General features: G+C 35.4%; 1 protein-coding gene across 2 annotated transcripts in view; it reads right to left on the reverse strand.

Moving 5' to 3' along the window:
• Positions 1–2,556: 2,556 nt before the first annotated feature.
• The window catches only part of YTHDC2 (YTH N6-methyladenosine RNA binding protein C2), a 33,583-nt gene continuing 11,212 nt past the window's right edge, over positions 2,557–24,927 (reverse strand). The window contains exons 9-31 of one of the 2 annotated variants that reach the window (XR_009961191.1): positions 24,076–24,224; positions 23,641–23,776; positions 23,147–23,273; positions 22,174–22,239; positions 21,064–21,242; positions 20,781–20,877; positions 20,610–20,697; positions 20,443–20,523; positions 19,434–19,516; positions 18,300–18,405; positions 18,069–18,188; positions 17,523–17,795; positions 16,921–17,047; positions 16,223–16,428; positions 15,653–15,848; positions 12,710–12,819; positions 11,535–11,827; positions 10,889–11,066; positions 9,377–9,580; positions 7,378–7,560; positions 5,757–5,860; positions 5,419–5,596; positions 3,309–3,324 (exon numbers count right to left, since the gene is read on the reverse strand). Coding sequence is in view for 1 of the 2 variants with exons in the window: in XM_062599985.1 (XP_062455969.1) it covers positions 5,780–5,860; positions 7,378–7,560; positions 9,377–9,580; positions 10,889–11,066; positions 11,535–11,827; positions 12,710–12,819; positions 15,653–15,848; positions 16,223–16,428; positions 16,921–17,047; positions 17,523–17,795; positions 18,069–18,188; positions 18,300–18,405; positions 19,434–19,516; positions 20,443–20,523; positions 20,610–20,697; positions 20,781–20,877; positions 21,064–21,242; positions 22,174–22,239; positions 23,147–23,273; positions 23,641–23,776; positions 24,076–24,224 (3,083 nt within the window). In the remaining variant the exon portion in view is untranslated. Of the gene's footprint in view, positions 5,597–5,756; positions 5,861–7,377; positions 7,561–9,376; positions 9,581–10,888; positions 11,067–11,534; positions 11,828–12,709; positions 12,820–15,652; positions 15,849–16,222; positions 16,429–16,920; positions 17,048–17,522; positions 17,796–18,068; positions 18,189–18,299; positions 18,406–19,433; positions 19,517–20,442; positions 20,524–20,609; positions 20,698–20,780; positions 20,878–21,063; positions 21,243–22,173; positions 22,240–23,146; positions 23,274–23,640; positions 23,777–24,075; positions 24,225–24,927 lie in introns of both variants that reach the window. The other variant, XM_062599985.1, reaches the window with a different exon arrangement.

The following is a 24,927-nucleotide window of genomic DNA, read 5'->3' on the forward strand; positions in this document are numbered from 1 at the left end:
CAACTGAAAAATTCCATGATGCCTGAAAGTTAATTTTTTTCCTCCTGAAAAAAAAGCAGAATGCAATGCAGTTTCAGTTAAAAAAAAATAATAATACGCTTATTAGCATGTTGACTTCAAGAGCAGTATGCATTTTGTTATTCTCTTCAGGAAAATAAGTTTTTAGATAATACAGTACAGTGTGTCAAAGTACCATATCAACAGTAACAATTACTGGCATAAACAAACTGCTGTGGAAGGAAGCATCATTTCTGCATCAAAGCAGAAAGAAAGTAGAAAAAAATCAAAAAAATGAGGTCTGTATTCTTACCTTGAGAGCTGAGAAATTAAGAAAGTACACTGTAAACTAGAAGGTCACAGCGAGTTTGGCAGCCCACAGAGAGCTGGAATTCTTCTCCACACAGTTTACTTTCAAAAAGATTATCAGATGCTTTACAGGAGCAGACGATATTAACTATTTTACACATCACAACTGCATTTTATTCTCAGCTGCTGACAGCATTCAGAATATCCTCAGATAGAAGCAATTTTGACAATTGTGTTTTGTTCCTTAATCTTATTTGATTGCTGTTGGGCTCCACCAGATATTCCCCACAACGTGAACAAAGTGGTAGGTACTATAAGAGCCTTAAGCTACAACCTCTGCTCATGCATCAACAGTACCAAATGCAGTAAGCCTAAAGGTACAAGGATCAGGCTGCAAATCTGAAAGCCATACGCTAAACAGCATAAGGCAAAAAATGGTTTCACATACCCCCCCCGCACATGGAGCAGCTTTAAAACTCCTTATGGGCTTGACACAGAAAAACACAGCCTCCTTTCCGAGTTGCCTGATCCAATAATGTGCCATGTTTTTTTTAGTATTTTCAGGACTCCAACTTTGTATTCTGTAACATAATACAAGGTATTCCCTCAATTTGATTTCCTGAAAACTAATCTGTTTTTAAACCAGGATGTTTATTTTCATTTTATGTACTGGCGCCCTTTCAACAACAACTACAAAAAGAACTGAAACAATAAATAAAGCTTTCAGTTTGCAGAAGCACCTACTGCCTGCACTACACTGCCCATGAAAGCTACAACAAAGAGCAGCAAGAGAGCAGCAAGGATGCCTGGAGACAGTTGAGTATAACCCACAGGAGAGAAACAACACAGCTAAGTGTCAGTATAGAGATGCAGGGTAATAGGAAACAAACTAGTAGTATTGTTTAGATAGTAAAATCCAAGAGAGAATTCAACCAGAAAGTGACTGCTCAGATCCACAACGGGGGGGGGTGGGGGGGGAGGGTGTAGAAATCAACAAAACAAAATTAGAGTAGCGCCAGAAACCATTCTAATTCACTTTAAAGATGAATAACCTTCAGGGTAACTATAGACTGATCCAAACATAAGATAGAGAAATTGGCCTACCAGATCGGAGTTGTGATTTCATTTTGACGATAGCCAATATCGAGCATTTAGAAAGAAAGTTACAAGGAATCTCATAGTAGACATTAAACCTGCAAGCACTAGAGGAATCGTCTTGAAATCCCTTTGCAGATTTTGTGATCAAGAAGCAGAAATGGTATAAGGTCAGCAATGCAGAAAAAGAAAATAAACGCAAAAAAGCAAATATGCAAAGAAACATTTGTAACAGGCTACAAGTTAACAAAAAACAGGTTTTTAGAGAAAGGAGCCAAGTCCTATCTGTGGCAAAAGAGCTTGCCATTTTTACTTCATTTTCAGAAGCACGTTACTCAGGAGTCAGCACATCTCAGCATTTTCTTTTGAGACAGTAGTACAGCTCTGGTCTACTCTCTTGAGTAGTATCACTAGAGAGTTATCCCAAATCATCACTGCTCGGATTAGCTTTGCTCATGAACAAACACACTTTGCAAACATGCGGCTGTAATCTACAACCCTATTTCTTTTCCCTCCTCACTCTAATATTTTGGCATAATTATGTAGCTTGCAAGAGGGCTGCATCTGAATCAGAGTAAATCCTAGCTGGCAACCTCCAAACTGAGGCTCTTACTATTGCACAGAAGATGGCAATGGCCCGTTTGTTCCATTTGTCATAACAGGAGCCAGCTTCTCTAAGTTGTCTGCTGTTTCTACCCCAAAGAGCCCTGGAGCTCTTCCAGACACTGATGATACTTCTAGTTGCTACACACAGCAATGAAGATAATCTCTTTGGAGACCAGGAAGATGCAAGATGCAGAGTGAAAACAAAGGATACCAATATACAGTCTCAGAAAACTGGAATTTGCTTGATAGCTCAAAATAGCACTTACTTTCCAAAACATTCAATAAAGTAACATGACCCCAAAGGAGGACTTCAAAAAGAACAATCAGAAAGGTTACTGCTGCACAGTCATTTGGCGTAGATTCAAAGTAATGTCTGTCTGTAGAAAAACACACTTATTTCCACCAGATGAAACCTGGCAAAATTTATACAGACGACAATACAGAAAATTAAGGGAGATTATCTGAGAAATGAAGGTCACTTACCACTGCGTTTCAAGAGTAGAATCTTTTAATATAGACATGTTTTTAGATTATATCAAAACAGTGCTTAAAAAGAGAATCCAAGAGAATACCAGCTAGACTTATCCAGAAATAATTTATGCTATTGTATGACCAGTTACCATTCAAAAATATCTATTACTATGGTACTACCATAAAACAGCTGCTTATTTAGATGTAAAAGGCACTGACAGCACACAAGGCTAATACATCTTTCTTCTGTATTTTTATTTAGAAATAAAAGTATGTCTGCAAGTGACTTGCACAGCAAAACAAGAGTACCATGTATCACATTGTTCAGTGTTTCTTAGTTCAAAATAACCTCTCCTAGTAATTTCAAAAATAAAAAATGAAAACATTTACATTTACTATACGATACTCCTTGCAGACTGTAGCATAGACAAGTTGCAGTATTGCGGTTTACAGAAAAAGCATTTACTTTCAGTTTTACAAAATCATACAACACTGTTGCTGAATGTCGGAAGTCCACAGAACGAGCAGCAGCAATTCTAACTACACACTACTGTTGATTTTGTCTTGTAAAGGTGGTCTCAACAGTTAGTCGGAAGCACTGATACACCATAGCACTGAGCTTACAATTGTATAAATCAGAGGTAAACTTCTTTTTTTATATCATCATTTAAAAGCTAGCATAATCATCTCATTACAGAGGACCTTTCTATGCCTCACCTAACATCAAGGCAGGTCCTTTGGATTTGTGCTCAAGACATAACTCCGATTTAGTCTTCCCTGAGTTCAGCTTTTACTCAGATACTGACAGCAACAATCCTGAATATGTATCCATGAAGATATGTGCAGCTTCATGGGAAGAAAGAGAAGGCAGAAAATACAAACAGTAAAGTAAGGTAAGTTCAACGGAACAACAAATCGTCAGCTTATTAGAACCAGAAAATAACATGCAAACATCGTCACCATGGACATTGATTTATCCTGTTTTGTCAGTACTAAAATTAGTAAAACAAGCAAAATCATGTGAACCTTGTTTTAAAATATTTGCTTATCTGGTAAATTGAAACCGACTGTAGGAAGTCTGATCACCATGAAAACATTCACAAAGAAAGTGAAAGGTAAGTGTACAGTTTTAAGTCGCAGTACATAATTAGCTCCTACCTTCCCTCCTAGAGTTTTAAACCGAGTACAATCTTACTTTTCTGTAGAATATTGGATTTTAAGTGCTAACTCTTGCAGTCTTACCATTGAATTTAGTGAAAACATTTTATAAAGCTCATTTTGCAAAACAACAATTTAAAACCAAAACTAAAATTAAAGACAACTTTATTACAGACTTTTGTATTTCAAAACACTAAACAGTCAAATACAAAAACATAAGCTCTAAAATCATTGCTGGCAAAACATAAGCAGTGACATAGAATGGGACCCAATTGTTTATGACCTCAAATCATATCTATTAAACTGAAAATTGAATTTAATTTGAATTAAAAAAAGAAAAACCACACACACACACACACACATAAAGTAAAAATCAGGAGATACCCTGAAAGTTTTAGTTGATGTAGATAATCATCTACAACATAAAGTTTTCCTGGAAAAAAAAAAAGCATAAAGATATTACAACCTATTTCTTCTTACTTACTGTTAAAGGCCACTCATGACTTTTGTATGACTGTTTGAATGTAGGTCTGTTCTCCCTTCCAGAATTTAAATCTTTCTCTCTCTCCCTCTCTTTTTTAAACAGTAACTATTAAATACTGAAAGGAGAGCACACCTAATCATGCTTCAACCATATTTGAAGGTCAGAGAAAAAAAAAAAAACTATAATTCTTTTTCCTCCATCTGCCCAAAATTCTACAGAAACTTCCTGCATACATGCTTGAAAGCCATACAACACAGCAACAAGCCCAATGCATACCAGAGAATGGATACGAGGCAGGAAAAATACAAACAAGGGTATTATCACTTGCTGGAAAGCAAGGCCTCGGGACTCACTCGCTCTTACGAAGACAAAGCCTATTCTTTATGTACGGAAGTCACCACACAGTGAGCACAAAGGAACACACAGTGTACCCTGAACTCTGCGTGAATATTCCTAGGAAACATTAAGAGCATAGGCCTGCTCAGAAGGAGGAAGGCTCTCAGTTTATTCCAAGAGTTACCACAAAGGTAAGTGCAGACAGTGAGCAGAGTGAATTTATATCACCCGTACACTGTAGTAATTTAACCTCTAATGAAAATCTCAAGATAATAATAATTTAAAAAAGAAGTAGTAGTATAGAAGATAAATTTCAAGAGATATAAAAAGAAAGTAAAAGGGCTACATTAAATGATGAAAAAAGTTCTACTGGTAATTTTTTTGTAAAAACAAAAAACTTTTTCTAACAATGGACATGTTAGTGATCTACTAGAATATCCCTTCTCATCAGCCTTTTGAAAGGTTATTTCAGCTTACTAAAGTGAGACTACCTTTTAAAGGAGATAAACTGGAAACACATGTTGGACCAACTTCTTTCTCTCAAAGAAGTGTCGTGCTCCTTTCATTTATGTACTTAACCAAGCTTTGACATTCTCCTTCTACCTAGCTGTCTGAACATATCTTGCTCTCTCACACTGAACATATGAAAGTTCGAGAAGTACTTAATGGAATTTTCAAATGTATTTGGAAACATCTATTCTCATTTATTCATTTTAAGCAAACTGCAAGACTAATTAATATTACACTGGTTTCTCTCATAGTTTTTACTGTGTTGGGACTGTTTAAATGTAAACAATACATTTAAACCACCTGCTGTATGACTAAGCCCATAATGAACTTAAATGCTCCATTGTTTTAAACTTCATTTGAACTTAACCATGTATTTAAAGGTCAACTGCACACTGAATATCTTACTCTAAAAATTTTGTCATTCAGTCAAGAACAGCCTGGTGAAAACTTACGACATTTGTTATCATAGGGAAATACTGAAACCAACAGAATTCCCTCTATTTTTCCAGTGCTAGCTGTAGAGCATTACCAACAACTTCAAGAGCTTGTTGCACCAGCTTCTTCCTCATCTTTGTATCATAGGCACACTGCTGATTCTACTGGTTATAAACGACATTTTGACAGTCATAGCTGAAAAAATCAAGAGAAAGAAAAAAATTAAAATTAAGTAGACTTGTTCCTCATCGAACTGCAAAGGAAAAGCAAATACTCTAACAATACACTATACATAGGTAACTTTTCTTCTATCACTATCTATCACAATAAAGTGAATAACGCATGAAGTATCTACCTCTGCCACATTACTTTATATGGTCAATCAGCTGAATTTTTCTCTCCCAAAGGAATACGATCCCAAAGCTGTAGCAACTGCTCTCCAACCTGTGGTTCTAGCTCCTAGAAATGAGCAGGAAATTAGGAAAGTTATTCACACTGCTAATGCGAAATACACAGAAACCATTTACAAAAAACAGCTAAAGTTAACAGTGCTTGCTTTTAGATTTTTTGAAAGAGTTCATTCCCTTTACTAATCATATCTCACAACTGGCTCAGAGTTTTTGGGGGATTTCTTCCTTTCAGAGTAAGCTGTCAGTTCTGGAGAAAAAATTAGACTGGACAAGACCATATGTGCCATACATCCTGTACCGTTTGTAGGTTACTTGCTTCTGAGCTAAGGAGCAAAGATTTAAGCTTAATTCAGTTGAGTGTGATGCAGAACCTGGAAAGGTGGTCACAAGTAACACAGCAGCTCTTAATGGAAGCATGGACAACATTAATATAAACTAGCTTCATAATGACCCTTAAGACTTCCTGTCTCTGGAAAAAAAACTCCCACACCTTATAGCAGAAATACGGTTACAAATCATCATCATCACATGCTCCTGGTATGTTCATACAACAACAGAAGTTTTGGGGAAGTGAAGCAAGAAGAAGATACAAAAAATTCCGAACAAGTGTCTAACATCAAGGAGATATTTGTACCTTTTTTTGAAGAAGCGAAGAGGTCACAGAAACTGCCATAGAGAGCTCCTGTGTTAACTCTCTTCCAGCTACTTGTAGTTGCTTCTGGCTTTAGCAGATTAGAGAATTTGTCCTAAGCTCTTTCTACCTCAAATTTCAGGATTCCCTATAGATTTCAGAGGAAACTCAAATGTGCAATTTTGAGCACTTATGTGGATGTGACAGAACTGAAGAGCTCCACAAACAAAACTACAAATTCTGGAAAATTTTAATTTTTGTGGACATATATTAACCAAAAGGCTGCTTTGATTTATGAGATTATATGACCCTAACCAAAACTAAATGATATTTCAGAAAAGCTGTTCATAACTCAAAAAGTCAGCACAGCAGTCAACTGACAGCCAGCAGTCAATATCCACGGTTGGTGGGCAGCTTTAATTGCCTTCTGAATTAATGCTGTATTATTCTCTTACAGTTATACTTAACGATTTTTTCCCAAGGAATTAACATGCTCGATTATTACATTTTAAAAGTTGCCTATTCATCTGTTTACAAGTGGGAAAAAAAATAAAATAAAATTGGTGCTTCCAATTCCACCCCTCCTCCCCAAAACAAGAAGGAGTATGAAAAAAGTTTTCCACATCTTTTTAAACAACTAAGGCAGAATACACAAAGGGTGATAAATCAATATAGCTTCCATAGTCTGACTTACTGTTCCAAAGGCACGGTTGCATAAAAACTCTAAGTAAGGCTCTTTCTATCAAATATACATTTTCTTGTTGTACAGTAAAACCTTCATTTCCTCAACAGTAACACCTAAGCACCAGAGTGAGAATGAACTATGATTCAGATTAATAGATACATGAAGAGAGTTAACAGAAATGTCAGCTCTAAAGAAACTAAAATAACAAACAGTTCTGAGTAAAGGAGACTCTATGAGGGACTAACATTACCTGTCCATCTCTGCTTATTTGTACTTTCTTATTGTCATTCCAAGGGTTGAGCAGATGATGTGCACACTGAAAAGGAAGACTTTCTTTTCGGATCCACTCCACCTTAAATACACCTCCTAAACCTGTAGATCCCCAGTCTTGACTTTTCTCACGTCCTATCTCTGAAGACATTCTAGCAAAACCCTGAAGTAAAGAATTGAAATACGAAGGGAAAAAACACAGTTAGGACAGCTGGTCACTCCAGAATTCACACTAAACTTTCAAACTAGTTTCAAAGTGATTGACATGCTCTTCCCCATGAAGCAAGACAGCTAAATAATTTTCTAGCTGTAAACATTTCAAGAACTGCCAATCTTTTTTCCCATTTGAAATACGCATTCGAGGGTTTGACCACTGAGAATGTCTCAGTTAAACCCTGGAAATTACTGTTAAAAAAAAAAAAAAAAAAAAAAAAAGAGAGAGAGAGAGAGAGAGAGAGAGAGAGAGAATCCATTCTCTTCTTACCCATTCCCCTCTGGTTTAACAAACTTTTACATAGTATTAAGAGAGTATAGCTGTTCTTCCTGAAGAAGAGACAAGTTAAAGTTCTCTTCTTCTTCGAAGTGGGAAGAAATTCCAACAAGACAAACGTCCAGAAGCCGGGAGGGGAGGAGGGGCAGGGGAAAAACCACAAATTCAGGACTGCTTCTGACTCTTATTTAAGCAGGACATCTCTCCTGAAGGGGGAAGTCGGGGGAGCTGTCAAATATTCTGGCAAATTTGAAAGACACTCTTTCTGTTGAATTCTCTAGTTGCCAATACACATTACTGCTGTGAGATACGCAATCCTGGATAACTCAAGCCAGATTTAAAACGTAAATCAGCAGAAGGAGAAGAGGAAGAAAGAGACACATGCTAGAGGAGTATGTAATTAGGAACATAAGGCTCACATTCCCATGGATGTCCAGTGAACTGCCAAAACTGGGGGCAAGACAACATCAACCACCTACACTCCTGATTTTAGCAAACTAAAGCCTTTCACTCTTTCTTTTTCCTTTAAGAGTGCACCTAAAACAGCCCATTTACAATTTACTTATTACAGAGCAGAAAACTACAACCACCATGATGAAAATAACTTTCCAATAGTACATCTGTGTTTACCACTGAAAGATTATGATGGGAGATACCTATGATTCGGTATCACCAAGACTGCTGTACTTCAGCTACTTCATTATGTTTTAAGTTTATAAATGACTTTTATGAATAGGTTTATATAACAAGATGAGCTCAGCTTTGTTTACTAGGGACAACCAAGTTTGGCCTCTCTACAACAAGCTAACACAACTTCACGCTACCAGGTAAAGCCATTAATTCGAAATTGCTTAGGTTTTGGTGATGACTAGTTTGCTAACTAGAATGTATTAAGTAAAATACAGCAGTAGGGTATTTTTGTTTGTTTTCTCAAAACAGGTCACACTGATCACACCTTCTGACCTAAACAATTGTGAAGTCAGGACACCTTCGCAAAAAAAAATGACCACGACTTCCCAGTCACCTAGCTTTTAGAAATTTCCTGTTCAAAAAAGCAGATTTTATTGAAGTTTACTATAAATACATCTGGCAGTCTTCTGACTTTAGAAAGCTGCCATTTGATAACTGCTTATTACTGTATAATATTAATTTTTGCGTACAAAAAAAAGGAGTAGCATTTGGAGCACTGCACCTCTGCTTTGCCTTTAAAAAAAATTCTTTTTAAGGATTAACCTAGGATATAAAGCATTACTGAAGAAACCCAGAGGTAGTTCAGTCTTAGCTTTGAGTGACAAGCTGAGTTACCCAAAAAGGTGTATTTCAGAGCAGAAGGAAACAGTTTTTCATTTTAGCAACCATATACACTTGCTTTCCTGCACCATTTTTTAGATGGTCAGAAATCCTAACCAAAACCCTCCACACTATGCACAGTCATCTGTTGCAATCTTAAACCATCAGCCAAAGCTAACGTTTAATGTTAGGGACTCACCTGAAAGTGCCCAGATCCTTGGACAGAAAATACTAAGTAAACCATGCTGCTCTCCCAAAAGGCTCTATTTAGTTTTCGCTCATTACTTGGTGTAGTAGACCATATACCTTTCTGCTGAGAAATATCAAGGTTTCGCAGGTTGCTACTTTTCATTATGAAGTACCGAACTGGCATATTTGGTCTTGGTGAAGGAGATTTGGAACCCTAGAAAAAAATTAAGTTAAAACAAACTGTAATAAAATAAAGAAGGCTTTAGTTCTAAAGTTTAGTTTTAAAGCATTTTAGTGCATGAAGATAAAAAAAAAAGCTCTGATTACATTCCTGCCTTCCACCTCTAGATTCTATAAGAAATACGGAAAGTTTTAGTTGGTACCGTCTGCCTTGGTTTTTAAATGCGTTTCAAATCTATTTTACATTTCTGAAACACTTCCCAAAGTAATGAGTCATTTTGAAAAGAGGCTCTCCAAACAAGTACTAGAGTAGTGTAGCAGTTTAGAAATTAAATATAATTCTTTCAAGTTTTACGCACCTTCAGGTGACAAACTTAACTGCTCTAGACTGTAGCCTAAGGTAGACTATTCAAATTTCTCACCTTCAGAAGACACCTAAATTCTCCCCCCTTTTACACCACATGAACTTAAAATTTGAAAGATTTAAGAGGAATTATTAAAGCCTCTGCAGAGACAGTGCCTAGAGGAACAAAAGGTTTTCTTCTCATCATTCTGTGGTTTACTATTCAAATATGCAGGGAGAATTAAGCCAGTAACTCCAAAAAAAAAAAAAAAAAAAAGTCTGCTCTGCCAAAATAACTATTCTAAAAAAAACAAGCACTCATAATAAGGCAGATAACTCCAAATTTGAAGAGAATCAGTGTCTTAATGCATGCTATTAAAGACAGAGGGAAGCAGAATCCAGAGCAAAAAGGAAAATTCAGAGAAATGCAAGTTCTGTATATTAATTTAGCAAGAAAATAAATATACTTTCACTAGTGATTACAGAAAGTTTTTTAAAAAAAAAAACAGATTGTTCTGTTCTAGATGGTTTTAACTCAGCATTCTGCAAAGAGGCAGAAACTGAAGCACAGGCAGTTCTGCCTGACCGTGAGGAGGAATTTCTTCCCTGTGAGAGTGACGGAGCACTGGCACAGGTTGCCCAGAGAGGTTGTGGAGTCTCCTTCTCAGGAGATCTTCAAGGCCCACCTGGATGCAACCCTGTCTCACATGCTGTAGGTGACCCTGCTGAGCAGGGAGGTTGGACTAGATGATCTCCAGAGGTCCCTTTCAACCTTACTGACTCTATGATTCTATTCTATGATTCTAACTAGTATAATAAGCATATTTAGTCTAGAATTAAGTTCCAAAAAGAAATAGTATTATGCAGGTTAAAAAATGAAAATCTATTTTAGGCTCTTAATTTATCAATATAAGACAGCTGATGAAAGATATCTGCTAATTTATTTCTGAAATACAATTAATATTGAAGAGTGGGTTAATTTATTTATGAGAACCCTACCTTTCCAGATAAGGGAGGAGAAGGACTGGCACATGGGCTAGGATAACTACTGCTGTCTGTAGACTTCACTGATGACTGATCTGATCTGTCATCTGATGTTCGCTTGGAGTGCAAAATGCTTCTTTCTTTGTACTTCTGTGTCTGGTGAAATGCCGGAGGCGTAGATTTCATTAGAACCCTAAAAGGTAAAGGTGGATTTAGGATAATTTAACACATTAAGAGTTTAATAAGCAGTCACAGTGCAACTGACAGCTAAACATCAGCCTATTGCACAACTATAATGCATTACAATAATTACAAATCATTAAGTACTTTCATTTAAAAAAAATTACTTATTATACATCGTTTTTGAATGCTGGGGTTATAGCTCTTCCACTACTTCTTTCCAGAGATCAGATTTCCTGGAAAATACATTCTGACTGACTGTCCTTTCAAACAGCAGACTTGCACATGAAATACTTATCAGTGAAATCACAACTACAACACAATGTAGGGCAGCAGCATTTCTCCCAACTGTAGTGTCACCCTTCTGTTACAAAGCACATGCAAGTCCTTTTTTTTTTAATCACTAGGAGAAATACAAGTGCTGCTTTTATATCTACAAAAATTACCACGTATTATCTCTAGAAGGCTTCAGAGAGCTTACTTTTCAGCATTAGGAGAGTCATCAGAGAATTCTGTCTCTGCTGAGCTTTTCCTGCTGTTACTTGACCTCCATGAAGATGCTAAAGGAAGTTCTTCAGAAGACATAGGTCTTGGTCTCTGCCCAATTCCTGAAGGCTGCTGCAAACCTGCAGACTGTTCTTCAGTGCTTAGAACAGTTATAATTGCTCTTATAGTTGCTTCATCAACTTGAGACCACGGTTTAGAAGGGGCTCGCATACGACGCAGAAACAAGCTATGCCACTTCTGCCTGAGTTGCAACAGCAAACCAGCAGCCTGTAATGAATTTTAACTCTGTTAAAGACTGATCAAAATTAGATCAGCCAGACACAGGCTGCCTGTGTCTCTCTTGAGCAGACAGTATCTGGCATTCTAAAATGAACAGGGATCCAAACTTGGCTGGCAACACTAAAAATTGCGGGGGGAGAAAGGAGGGTTGAAGGAGGTGATCATTTGAAGAAAACTTTTCAGAAGTTATCCTTTCCTCTCTAGGGTTATCTAAAATTATTTTAAAAACCTTCTGTTTCATTTAGCTCCGCACCAAACTCACAAGCATACTGTAAACTTGCAGGATTTGTTACTGCTCACTTTAAAATTCACTTCATTCATACCTGGGGAAAAAAAGATCAGTTCTAAATGACACCTTTCTTCTAAGGCAGACTTCAGCTCAAATGCAATGACTGAATTTAGAACACTATGGTCTAATTTCCAAGCTATCAAAATATGCTTTAGTTTTCAAAAAACTAAACCCACATTTGAACATCTCTATAAAAGACAATATTACTGTTTGATCTGAATGGTCTAAGCATTTTATAATTCATAAGCAACTTCTCTTCCTAAAACAACCAGCAGAATTTCTCAATAACATTAAGGTTTCTATCTTTTATGCATTATTTTCTTTTTGTTAAGTCTGGCCTTTCTTATGTTACTCCAATATTATCTCAAAGCTAGCTCCATCTTGAGCTAGCTCTAATCACTCTCTTAGTGAAAGAAAGACACAATTTTGTTTACTAAAGGAAATTTTCTACTATCTGAATGTTTAAGAATTTTCTATAAATATATAAAAAGTTAAATAATAAATACATAATAAATAAATGATAAATACAAAGACAAATATTCTTTTTCAAAAAACAAGCATTAAGCCAAAACATTACTTACTTCAGGATCCAGTTTGAAATGGAGCCATTCGTCTAGCTTCAGTACTGCCAGATTAGCAGTTGTTTTGTCCTCCATCTCACTATCACTGCTATCATTAGGTACACCATCCACTGGATGAAACAAATATAAAAGGCACCTTAGCATGTTTATATTATTTCCACTTGCATATAAAATACTGAACATTATTGTATTGCCTGAAATAAACCCACTTCCCTTCTAAATTTCAATTCCACTTAATATTCTCTTCACCTACTTCTAAACACAAAGACATTATAGTATTTTATTTTTGTAAAACCATCTCAGTAAGAAGTCTGTTAATTTGCTTTTACTTTGGCAGAATTCAGGTGTTCAGACCCACTGAGAATCCTGTCATGTAACCCTTGCACTGTTGTGATCTGACTCACTTGTATACCTCCATCAACAAATGATCAGCATACACAAACTTAGGCCTAAATATATTTGCTGAATAACGTATTGCTCTATGCTTTGTTTATTTCCTACTATTGCAGCAGATTCAAGGTTCATATAAAATACATACGGCCATGAAGTAGGATTCACATTTCTCAAAAAAAGATTCCATCATTATGAATACTAGTTTTAACAGTTAAACAGCAAGTCAAGAAAGCTTCAGTAATTTAATACAAACTTTTTCTTTGATTCTGAGATATTTCTAGTGAACATGAACAGCAGGACAGATTTTTTGAGGGTTCTATTCCTACAGCATTCTATTTAAATAACAAAACAGATTCCTTTTTATTCCCAATTACTTCCAGTTTCTGGTATAGCTAAATTTTTAATGGAAGTTACATGTAGGAAATAACTGATAATTTTTTTTAAATCCATGTTTTGGCTGGAAGCAATATGATTACATTGCAATATTGGTAGTTTCTATATTGTTTGGTTTCAATAATCTGGTTCAAACAATATCACAAACTGGTCTCTAGAAAAAAACCTTTTCAGTATTATCATCAGACATTTCATATTAATAAAAAAGTTGATAAAAAAGTATATTCTACTATAATTTGTGATATTTCAGAAAAACACAAATACGATTTATGCATATGAGCCCATGAAGATTCATACGTATGAATTCAACTGAGGTACTATAACAACACTGCTTGCATTTCTTTTGGAAAAACGATTTGCTATTGCTTGCTGAAAAAATATTAGACGGAAAAAGTTTTAAGCTATTTTTAGAATTTTAATACCTAATACCAAACTAAATATTTTCAGAATAGGCACTGTGATGTGATAATTATAGCGATTCCTAATGTCACAAACAAGTTCTTTCCAGCCAAAGACATGATTACCACTGCCATAAAGTTAAAAAATAAACTTCATGTTGCCCTTGCCTTCAGTGGCCAGACAGACTGGTCTCTGCTCTTGGTTACACCACTGAAATTGCAGGAATAACAACAGAGGGAAGGGAAAAAGTGTGGGTATTTGAAAAGAGCAAGAAAGGAAGACAGTAGGAACAGAGGAACTACTAGCAGCTGCTACAATCTAGGGACAGCTACCATACACATAGTTCAGAAGAGCCTTCGATCTCCTCTAAAGCAGGTTGGATAATTGTATTTAGGGAAAGAGCAGGGGCCTGGTGTGCCAAATGTATAATCTTTGTTTAGAAAGAAATAAATTCCTTACTACAGTAGGTCTAGATCACCTAGTTACTCTTTTATATCAAAGCCTATCCTAACTAGGCTCTTCACGCTTCTAGGAGACAGCAGTGAATCTGATCTATACACAGTATTTCAAATTAATTTCAGAGATTAAAAATAGATCTTCAAGTCAAATGCTACAGAATCTACATATCCTTCAATGATTAACTAGAATTGCATTAGTCAAAAGTAATTTAGGATTAATTATAAATTCTATGATTACAAATTAATCAGTAATCACATCATCTTATTCATCAACTAAGTATAAGGCTGTCTCAAGTCAGTATGAAGTCACTCAACTTGAAGACATTTTGTCCAGGACAACACTGAGTGGCATATCTATTTCTCATTCATTTAAGCAACTAGCATTCAAATCTTGGAGAAAAACCTTCTATAAATCTGTTTTATTTTTCATAACCAAACATGCTATTAAAAGGCTCTCAAATGAAACATAATGCAGAACAGTTATTTATATAATTTCCAAGGTACTTCAGCCCCAATTCATTTGTTCACAGATCCCTTATCTGGTTAGCTAGCCTCAGATACATGAGAGCAAAACTCTTCTGTCCATTAAGGATCCTGGTGTTTTATTTGCCATATCTCCACAAATAGATAACACAATAAGGAAGAGGGTGAAAGAACAAAATAGAAAGAAAAGAACAAAAGACCATTACTATATTTCAACAACCTTATACTAGAGAAAGCTGAGACTTCAGGCATTAATGCACTAATGACATTTATGTGAATCTGGCTTGGCTCAAGTAACAAAGATGGGGGTAAAGGAAACAATACTTGAAAATTTTTCTTCAAGAAAGATCATGATCATTGATGAATTGTAGGTACAACACAGGAACTACCACTCCCCTGGCATGATCCATTAACGTTTACAAAGAAAATCAACTCTTCAGCTCACACAGGTCTACTGTAGACTGTGACTGCAGATCACTATCCCTGTCATAACTGTTTCATAGCCTTCAAATATGACCAAACACTAACGGATTAAAGATCAGGGATGGGGATTCTTTCTGACAATACTGCTGAAGAATTAAGCTCCTAATTCTGTATTTTTTTTTTAATCTTGTCAATAGTAAAAAGTTAAATTCAATAGAATCAAAATGCAATACTGAAACTATCTGTATGCAATTCTCATATTTATTACAGGGTCAACAAGCTACAAGAACTCTGATGTTATAATTCTGAAATTTAGCAAATATATACATATAATATTCTCAAAAAGATAATCCTTCCATATTACATACTACTGCTTATCAACAGATGTATATACCTCGAAAGGATGAAGGCTCCTGCAAAGCATTACTTGGTAACCTAGCTGGTCCGCAGAAGAGTGACACAGTGACAGGTGTTACAACTGAACAGCATCTGATATTTGCTATCCTGTGAGCCCTTGTCATTTCATCATATATGAGCCAGTCTGTAGGGAGTGCCTGAATGGCTGCAGCTTGCCCATTTGCTGGAGGAATCTGTGCAAAAGCAAGTAAGACCTTAGGCTGTTTTACCTTTGATTTGAAATTAATAGAGTGAATGAGCATGTAAATAAAATACCTTTGAAGCCAAATATTTTGCTTAAAAAAAAAAAAAAAAAATCACTGCTTCAAAGCAGAACCCCTTCTTGCTATCAGCAGGATTGTTGCATCTTCAAAACGGTTCTGAAACTATTTTTTTTTTGCCACTTTGTCTCATTCTACACAAGCAGAGGACTAACCGAAGCAAGTTCTGAAGCAACAATACTGTAAAAAATAAACTGACTCCCATTCTTTATTTTGGCAATTGAAGGAAAAAAAAGTTTTTTAAGAAGCAGTGTTTATGCATGCACTCCACTTTTAAAAGATTTTACCTTTTTATACTGAGGTTGGCTAAGAACGGAGGTAGGATGAAACCGTACTTTCTTCTCCTTTGGTCCAGTCAAAATGAGGCTTTCTCTGTCCACATGCACTAGATTTGGATACATCCCAGCCACTAAGGCACCTTTAACTACAGCCCAGTTTTCAGAGTTAGTGTTAACATCTCTGATATCACCTCCTCCTCTGGCTCTAACAAAACCTGAACAAGGAAGATGACAAAAATATTTTATAGTGGACTTTTCTTCTCAAAATCCTGTTGAGAAATCAAGTGAAATAAAGTACAAATTTGCAAAGTTTTTCATACTGTCAACCTTACCATCAAGGAAAAAAAAATAGATTCAGATATTTCTAGATAATGAGTTTTGCTATCACAAAATAGAGTTACTTTTACAACACAAAGACATTTCATGCAGAAATGATTTAATAGAACATAAAAATCCAAGAAAACGAATCTTGTGCTATGGCAGCTAGTAAAACGTGGAACAATAAGGGTGGTTTCAGTTAGATCAGCATCTAATTCTGTTCCCCAACTACCCTTCTTCAGTCTAAAATCTGCATCTTGTCTAGAATGAATGCATATCAGTCCATTTCAAATTAAGGAAGGAACTGGTACCAGTGAACACTATTCTTGTTACTGTTGATATCAGGCTGGACTCCAAACCTATGCTGAGGTTCTTTATGAGCTACTTACCTGAAGCTCTGAGCTGACCAAGCAACTGTGTTCTCATTCCTATGATGATTTCCATCGTGGCTTGAGAAAGAAAGTTCTTTTCACAGAAGGCTCTCTCCCAGCCATCACTCCGTGCTTTCTGCCATGCCTGTAAACAGTGTTTTTGCATTTGCCTATAAATTTGATTAACTAAAAACAACAAGTGCATTTTTGTTTTAAGTATAGTGAAATATATGTCAATAAAGTGAAGAAAAAAAAACACATCTGTAAGGGGAGCTATAATCAAGCCAGACTTATTCTGGTCAAGTTATTTTTATCTGTTTGTCTAAATTAACATAAATCTCCAGGTTATTTTATAGCCTATCACATTGATAACTAAAATGACATCTTGTTGTAACATTCCGAGTTTAATTAGACTAGCAAGTAATATGATAAAAATAATCTGAAAAAATGTTTCCCACAGGTTAAATTATTAGCAAGTTCCATAAACTGTCACTAGGCTGTTTCTTCTCTGAAGAATTAATTACAGTCTATCTATTCTACCTCCAGCTCTGTAGGTACATCATTTCCTTTGATCATGAAATCTTTAGTGATTAGTACTCTTTCTGAAGATGAAACAATACCTGGAAAGCCCTGAGAAGCGCCATATGGTCACTAAATGTTCCCGCGGTAAAACGTTTTCTACACAGCATGGCTGCACGCTTTTGAGATGCTTGTGTAGGTAGGACAAAAGGATCTCGATAGGCAAGAGTGCAAGCAATGGTAAGAATAGGATCCAGGCACTTCAAAACAACTGCACACAACACCATTTTACCAAGGTGTGGCTCTACTGGCAAATCGGCCAGGTGATAGCCAAGTTCGGTGAGATCTTCCCAAGTATCCATAGCATCTATTGTCTGAATTAGAAAGAGAGAAGGGGGGGGAGGAAATGAGTTTATAACAAAAGTAGAAAAGAAATAAATATGGGACATCAACTAAATTAGATTCAAATACCAAGAACTCAAGTTAAACCATGTGAAATTTCTAGATGAGAGTTTTAGGTAGTCTCTCTCCCATTAACAAGGCACCTCCATACAACAAAAGTGAAACAAAAATCCAAAGCATCTCAGAATGACTAAACAAAAAGGTCTCACTACACATAAAACAGAGCATATTGACACATCACAAACCTTAAGCATTTGCACAGCATTTCTCACAATTAAAGCTGGTGGAGGATCTGGAGCTTTCATGAGAAAGTCAGCAATTGGGCAATTAATTGGAGCCAGCAATTTTGTGTGCAAACAAAGTTCCTGTAAGTTAAAAAAACCAAAGAATGTTCAGACTGTCCAAAAATCAGTATTTTGTAATAATATGATGTGGTAATACTACATTAAAAGTATGATTTATAACCAAATATATACCTGAAGTGGCATCCTTAGAAGTTCTGGTGTCTGAAATTCCAACATATTCTGAAATCGGAGCTTGCTGAAGAGACGGAAACAGACTCCTGGTCGACAGCGACCAGCCCTTGAATATCAAATATTGAAAGTCGTCAACTACAAGTAAGTCTTTTTGGTTTTGTTTTATTTTAAGCAAAAAACACAGAAGCAGGTGCAATGCAAAGGTAATTTTGTCATTAAGCATAAGGCCCATACACGAAGTGAGATCTTTTCCAGTAAATGGATTTTTTTTGATAATACAGAAATTTGTCATTGTAACTTTACCCCAACATCAGAAGATTCAGACAAGAAGAGGTCCTATTTAAGCAGGTGTGGGGTTTTTGCTAACCTAAGATAAATCCAAATCTCACTGTCCTTTCCTGTAAGGAATGTAAGTAATAAATTTCATTTCCTCCAAATTTGGAATCCAATTTGGAACCCAATGTGGAACCAAAAGAAGTCATCACAGGACTAAATGGCAGACAGCTTAAAAGGGAAGGGACAGACACAGCAAATGCTCAACACCCAAATTCCTGCAGGTTAGTACTGACATTATATCAACAAACATGGGTACTTGTCACTACATATTCTCTTAGACCTCACCCAGGGTTGGAAAGAATATGATGAAAGCCTACAAAGTTGCAAACTGTTTGTAGAAGCACAGATGAGGAATGATTGTTCAATAACTCTTCTAACATGGGGATGAAGATGCATCAAAAACTAGCAAAAGGTGGCTCTTTGCCCACAGACAGGTAAGCTGAGTAACACTTACTACTCACATATTGCAGGTGCTACCCATGAAGAAGAAAGTGAATATATCTACTTTAAAAAAAAATTCAAGAAAATATTCAAATATGGGGAAAGACATTCATACATAAAACAAGATTTGGAAAGTCCTTGAATCACAGTTTTCTAGGACTTGGGAAATTCTGATGAAGTGCATGATGACCCTACCCTCTTACTCTCCCACAATAAGTATTGGCCATTACCAGACAGGAAAGTGGACAAGATTTGTGATGTGATCCACCATGGCTGCTCTTTCTTTGTGGATTTTATTTTAAGTATACAAGATGCTAGATGTTTGCAAAATAAAATTCAGTATGAACAATTTATTACCTGCCTTTTCTCTGGATAGCACTGGCTTTTGAAATCCACACCATTTTTAACATAGTAACACAATTCAGTGCATCAAAAGACTTCTATTATAGAAAAGTAAAGAACACAAAAATAAGATTTAATAAGGTATATGAAATAAAGGATACTAATGACTTAGCTCATCAAAACAAGTCTCTAAGAATAGTAGCAGCTTCTGACACAAGGGTATGTTTTAAAGCAGTTCATTTTCAAGTGAATTTATGCCCCCTTCTTTGCAATACTATTCTCCTATACAGTTTTCTAATCAGAAGTTTTCCAGTCAATAAGTAATTTGTAACATAGATTGTGTTTTGCAATATCAGAAACCGAGCAAAAAGATATTATATGCAATAAAGTTTTCTTCTTTGTCACACTTAAGAGTGATTTCCCAATTTTAAGTTTAGTGTAAAAATACAAAACTCAAATGTATTACCACCAGAACTTGAGTAAATGTCCTCTGAAATCCGGTTTGATTTTCTAAGCCATACCCTAGGTCTTAAAAATGTCTCACTATATGTATGTTATCTCATGCTTGCTGTACAAGTATTTAGGGAAGTGCCACTCAAAACTTGACAAAAAACAAAGCTTAAAAACTTAGATAGGGATTAGACCTTGTCTGGATACAGTAACACGACAGACAGAACTCTCAGCTCTCTCTGACTTAGAAAGATGGAGGTCTAAAGAGATGGACATTCCTTGAAATTGAAAGAAGATTGCATTAAAAAAAACAAACAAAAAAAAGTAATAATAATCAAAAAAAAAAAAAAATGGTCAGCCTGCAACAGCTTTTCCAGAGTTCCAAAAGCTGGCTGTTTACAGTATCTATCATAAAACAAATGGGTGTCAAAACTGCTCATGACATTTTGTTACTTGGTATGTTTTTCAACAGGTACTAGCACTAAGCCTACTAATAAAAATCCTTCAAAGTTTATGTTCTCATATTAGTATTTTAAAACAATATCAATCAAAAGCAAGTTTAAGACAACCATACCTCTTTCATCTTCCCTGAATCAATAACAAATACAACATCATTGACTGTGATGCTGGTTTCTGCAATATTAGTAGAAAGAATCTGTAATTAAAAAAAAATGTAGTAACTGTAGAAGCAAAAGACAGTATAAATCAATATAACATTGGAAAAAGTCATATGATACTTGCTATTTTGCGAATGCCAGAAGGTGGACTCTTAAGCACCTTTTTCTGATCTGAAGTCTGCATATTTGAATGAAGCATAAAAACTTGGTATCTAATGCAAAACAGAAAACACTTTTTAAGCATCTTCACAAAAAACAAAAAATTCAAGTCAACAACATAAACTTGAGTTTTCACCTGTGAGCATTATCTGCAAATCTCTTGTCATCAAAAAGGATACGGTCTCGCAGGCTAACTATCTCATCATATCCAGGAAGAAATATTAAAATCGCTCCTAAGTGGGGGGAAAAAAAGTTTGCATTCAGAGTTAAAAAACAAACTCACTTCAAGCATACAAAAATATACCTAAGCATCATGTACCTAAAAGTAATACTACTTTGGTATTACTGAACAGAGCGTACAATTTATCAGCAAAAGCTGAATCTACAGCAGTTTATCAGAAGTGTGTATATATACTTACCAGCATCACAACTATGACAGATGTTGTAAAGTAAGTGCATAATCAGATCCAGATCCACTTTTTCATCATCAAAACTATGATGATAAGCTTTCAATAGTTCTCTGTCCTCCACACTAAGGTCACTGCCACTTGTTTGGACCAGGGAACTTTCATCCAGGTTTCCAAATTCCAGTGAAGCACTAAAATATATAAATACACAGGCCAAATTTAGGTCAAGACTAACATGACTACTATGCTCAATTTTAATAAGAAATACTTAAAACATAACACCACAGCATCTCCACAACGCTATTACTGCTCAGTGACTTAAGCACTAACCCAGTAAAGCATGCAACTTGAGTGTTTAGCATTAACTTTAATCATCTTATAGGTCATCGAAACACAACAGTAAGCAACCTGAAGGAACTGGAAGTATAAATGCCATTTATTTTTTGCTTAAATGGAAAATCCTAAAACGAGATAGGTATTTTATAACTACTTTCCTGCTACGGAAGTATAAGCAGATACTATACTAACACAAACTACACTAACATAAATTATAAGAAAATAGAGCTCTACAGAGCTGTTAATATTACCTGTAAATTCAAAAACAAATCTTGAATGTTTTAATGGATGTATCACTCATCCGTAATGTTTCTTTTCGTATAGATACATCATGTATTGACAATACACCCCCTCCAAAAAAATAACAACAAAACTGTAGAAGATAGATTTGCTCCATTTTAATTACAGAGCCTTAATTTGGGAACATGGTAGCATTTCAACTACGGAACAGCTATTGTCACCACACATATAGGCTAAGTTAATGCAATTACATCTTGCCAAGATGTGGACATTCCTGTCGTGGAAGAAGATGAACGTAAATGACTTGAGGTATTAACCATTAGAATTATATATATCCCAGGACCTATGCAATTGTAATTACTGTGATACTGAACACATAACAAACTGTTGAGTAATAACAGTGTATTTTCAAAATGTTCCTATGCCCAAATAAATCTAGCTATTTAGACCAGATATCAGAATCCACAAAACTACAAACTGTTTTGATTAAAAGAAGGCAAAACACAAATTAATATTCTCCATGTTATTCCTGTTATTATAGTTTACCTGTAGGATTCCAACAGGTCAATAACCTCTGTCTGTCCAAAGTGCTTAGCCCAATCCAAAGCCATCCTGAAAGAGTTACAGTGATCTTCATTACTTCTCTCTTCAAAAGACACACATGAATACTACATTCTGTCAGTAGAAAACTGATACTGTGTACTTTCTTATCAATTTCTGCATTATGGTTTAATCAGTACAGTTACTGCTGGACTTGAAAAAAAGTGCAAAAGCAAGCTGTGCCCTTTGCAGCGTCCTTTCACTAGCACCCAGAAGTCACCCTTAAAAGACATGGCTCAGATGTCTTCTACAGTAATATGTGTTTTGGTTTGTCTGATACCTTATGGATGTTACCCTCTTACAATGCCGATCATTCTGTTCACCTCCCTGATGGTATTCCTGTCCAAGGGTTTGTTTTGTTTTGTTTTTTATTTGTTTTTTTAAGTGGTATTACCAAATATCAAACCCTTGGAATTCTAATTCTTATCTTTCCAAATTACAATGATTTACAGTAATTCTATATTTATTTTTCTATAGAAATTATTAGTAGTCAGAAAAATCTGATGCACACAGATACTTTTACGTGATAGAGTATATTTATTGCTATACTAATGCAAAGGTCCTTGCAATTGTATTTTTTGGTCAGTTTATAGAGGTTACTCTCTTATAGCACAAGTGGCCAAGCATTTTGCTTCTAATTCAGTACATGCAGAAAGATTCCCATTTCCTTCCCAGTGTATTGAATCAGATTCATCAAGAACAGAAGTGTATATCTGTATATTCAAGAGTGTTTAATTAAGAATTTAATTAAGACTACAGAAAAGAACGATGAAATAAAAGTTAGAAATTGTTTAGCCTGTCAAAATGTATTACTGTTTACAGTACTCTGATAAATTAGTGAATTAATTCATTTAGAAAGTATAATAGAAGTCTTATTTTATACGAATAAATATTTTTTAGTTAATTGTTTGGGTTTTACCAGCCATTGGATGATTTGCAGTGGACATTTGCTCCCATACTGATCAATTGCTCTACTTGACTCAGAAACCCTCTCCCTGAAGCAATCATCAGCGCAGTCGCACTGGTTTCACTGTGCCTATAATCAACTGTCAAGTACAAAGGAAACAGCAAAAAACAATGCAAATGTTATCATTTCATCTAAATGTAATACAAACGACTCACAAAAGCCAGCCCGAAGTTTATTTCCTTACTCCATCCTTTGGTCACTTTAAGATTTCAACACTATTTTAGAAACATACTATAACACATCTGCCAATACTTCAGAAAAAGTCCAATAATGAATAAATACACAATTCACTAATCCAAATCACCCCTTTCAGTTTTTCCTGTTAGCGTTTGAAAACGAAAATAACACAAGATTTCAAACTACAGATAATGACCGGAATTTTTGTGGCTTCTTTGCCTAGTTTTCTTTTTCTCTATTGTAGAATAAAATAAACAAAGGAAACCTACCACTGACATTTTCAGTTAGAATGAGATGAAACACCTGAGCAAAGGCATCAACATCTTTATGCAACCAAATGTCAGAAAGACAAGAATCCATTTCTTTTATTAGCCACGGTTCAAGGCAATTTACATCTTTTTCAGTCTAAGAGAAAAAACAGCATTGAAAGATGAATCTCTAAAAAAACCTCTTTTGTCTTTTGTTATAATATGCAGGTACTTTCAACAATAACATATTTAAATCAACTAACTGCTATGCTTACATCACCTAATAAACCATACCTTGGCTATATTCTGGAACAACTAAAATAAAGAAACTAATATTTTAGAACATATTAATACCCTCCTAGAAACTCAACAGGAATAGTATCTCTATAAACCAGTTTTTAAGTGTCTCCTAATATAATGTAAATCTAAATCTTTCAAAGAAAACGAAATGCTTACCAGTTGATTGAATACTGTGTCACCACCATCATCTAATAGGTCATACTCTTCAGCCACACTTGGGATAGGTCTTTGCCTCTGAGATTCTGGTTTGCTATTATTTTCTTGAGCAGAATACCACTCAGTAAGAGTGCTTTGCTGCTTTTCTTCTAAAATGTGTAAGATATTTCCAAATAAAGTTTTAAAGTGATTTTAGTCATCCATTGCGTTCTGTTACAAAAAGTAGTAAGACTAAGCCAAAAGGTTTAATCTATTAAATCTTTTACTTAATCTAGAACCCTGGTACCAGTCTAACATAAAGTTTCAGCAATTATGGGCTCCCAAATTCCACCACTGCAAAGCTCTGCTTTAAGAACAAGGCAAAAATATCATTTTGCGGTTAAAACCTTCTAGCTCTCCAGTATTCCAACTCAGGACATTTAAAAGTGTTTCCAAAGTAAATAATTCTGAGTCCCAATCTTTTTCCAGAAGTGAAAAACGAACGAGAAATGAAGCAGCTCCTGCACGTAACAACTAATTTTTGCATACAGTTAGAAGAAACAGCAGAAGACATGGCAGTGCTTTAGCTGAACTTTTCCATCCACTGTAATCAAAGCTCAGCAGTATGATAACCATACACTTAGGACTGAATGTTTCATATACTGGGATCATTTTGCATTATCTCTTAATTTAAGAAGTATACTTCTTATGTTGTAAATTAGGAATACTTTGTTTCAAATAATATATCTACTTAATCAACCTAAAGACAATTGTACTAAATTTACGTAGATTAATGTTTCTGTTAAACACACTCATGTCTGAGAAATACAGTGAAAAATGTTACAACTAGGAACCATTGCTGTGCAATATGTT

The sequence above is a fragment of the Rhea pennata genome, chromosome Z (assembly GCF_028389875.1).
Source record: "Rhea pennata isolate bPtePen1 chromosome Z, bPtePen1.pri, whole genome shotgun sequence".
NCBI lineage: Eukaryota > Metazoa > Chordata > Aves > Rheiformes > Rheidae > Rhea > Rhea pennata.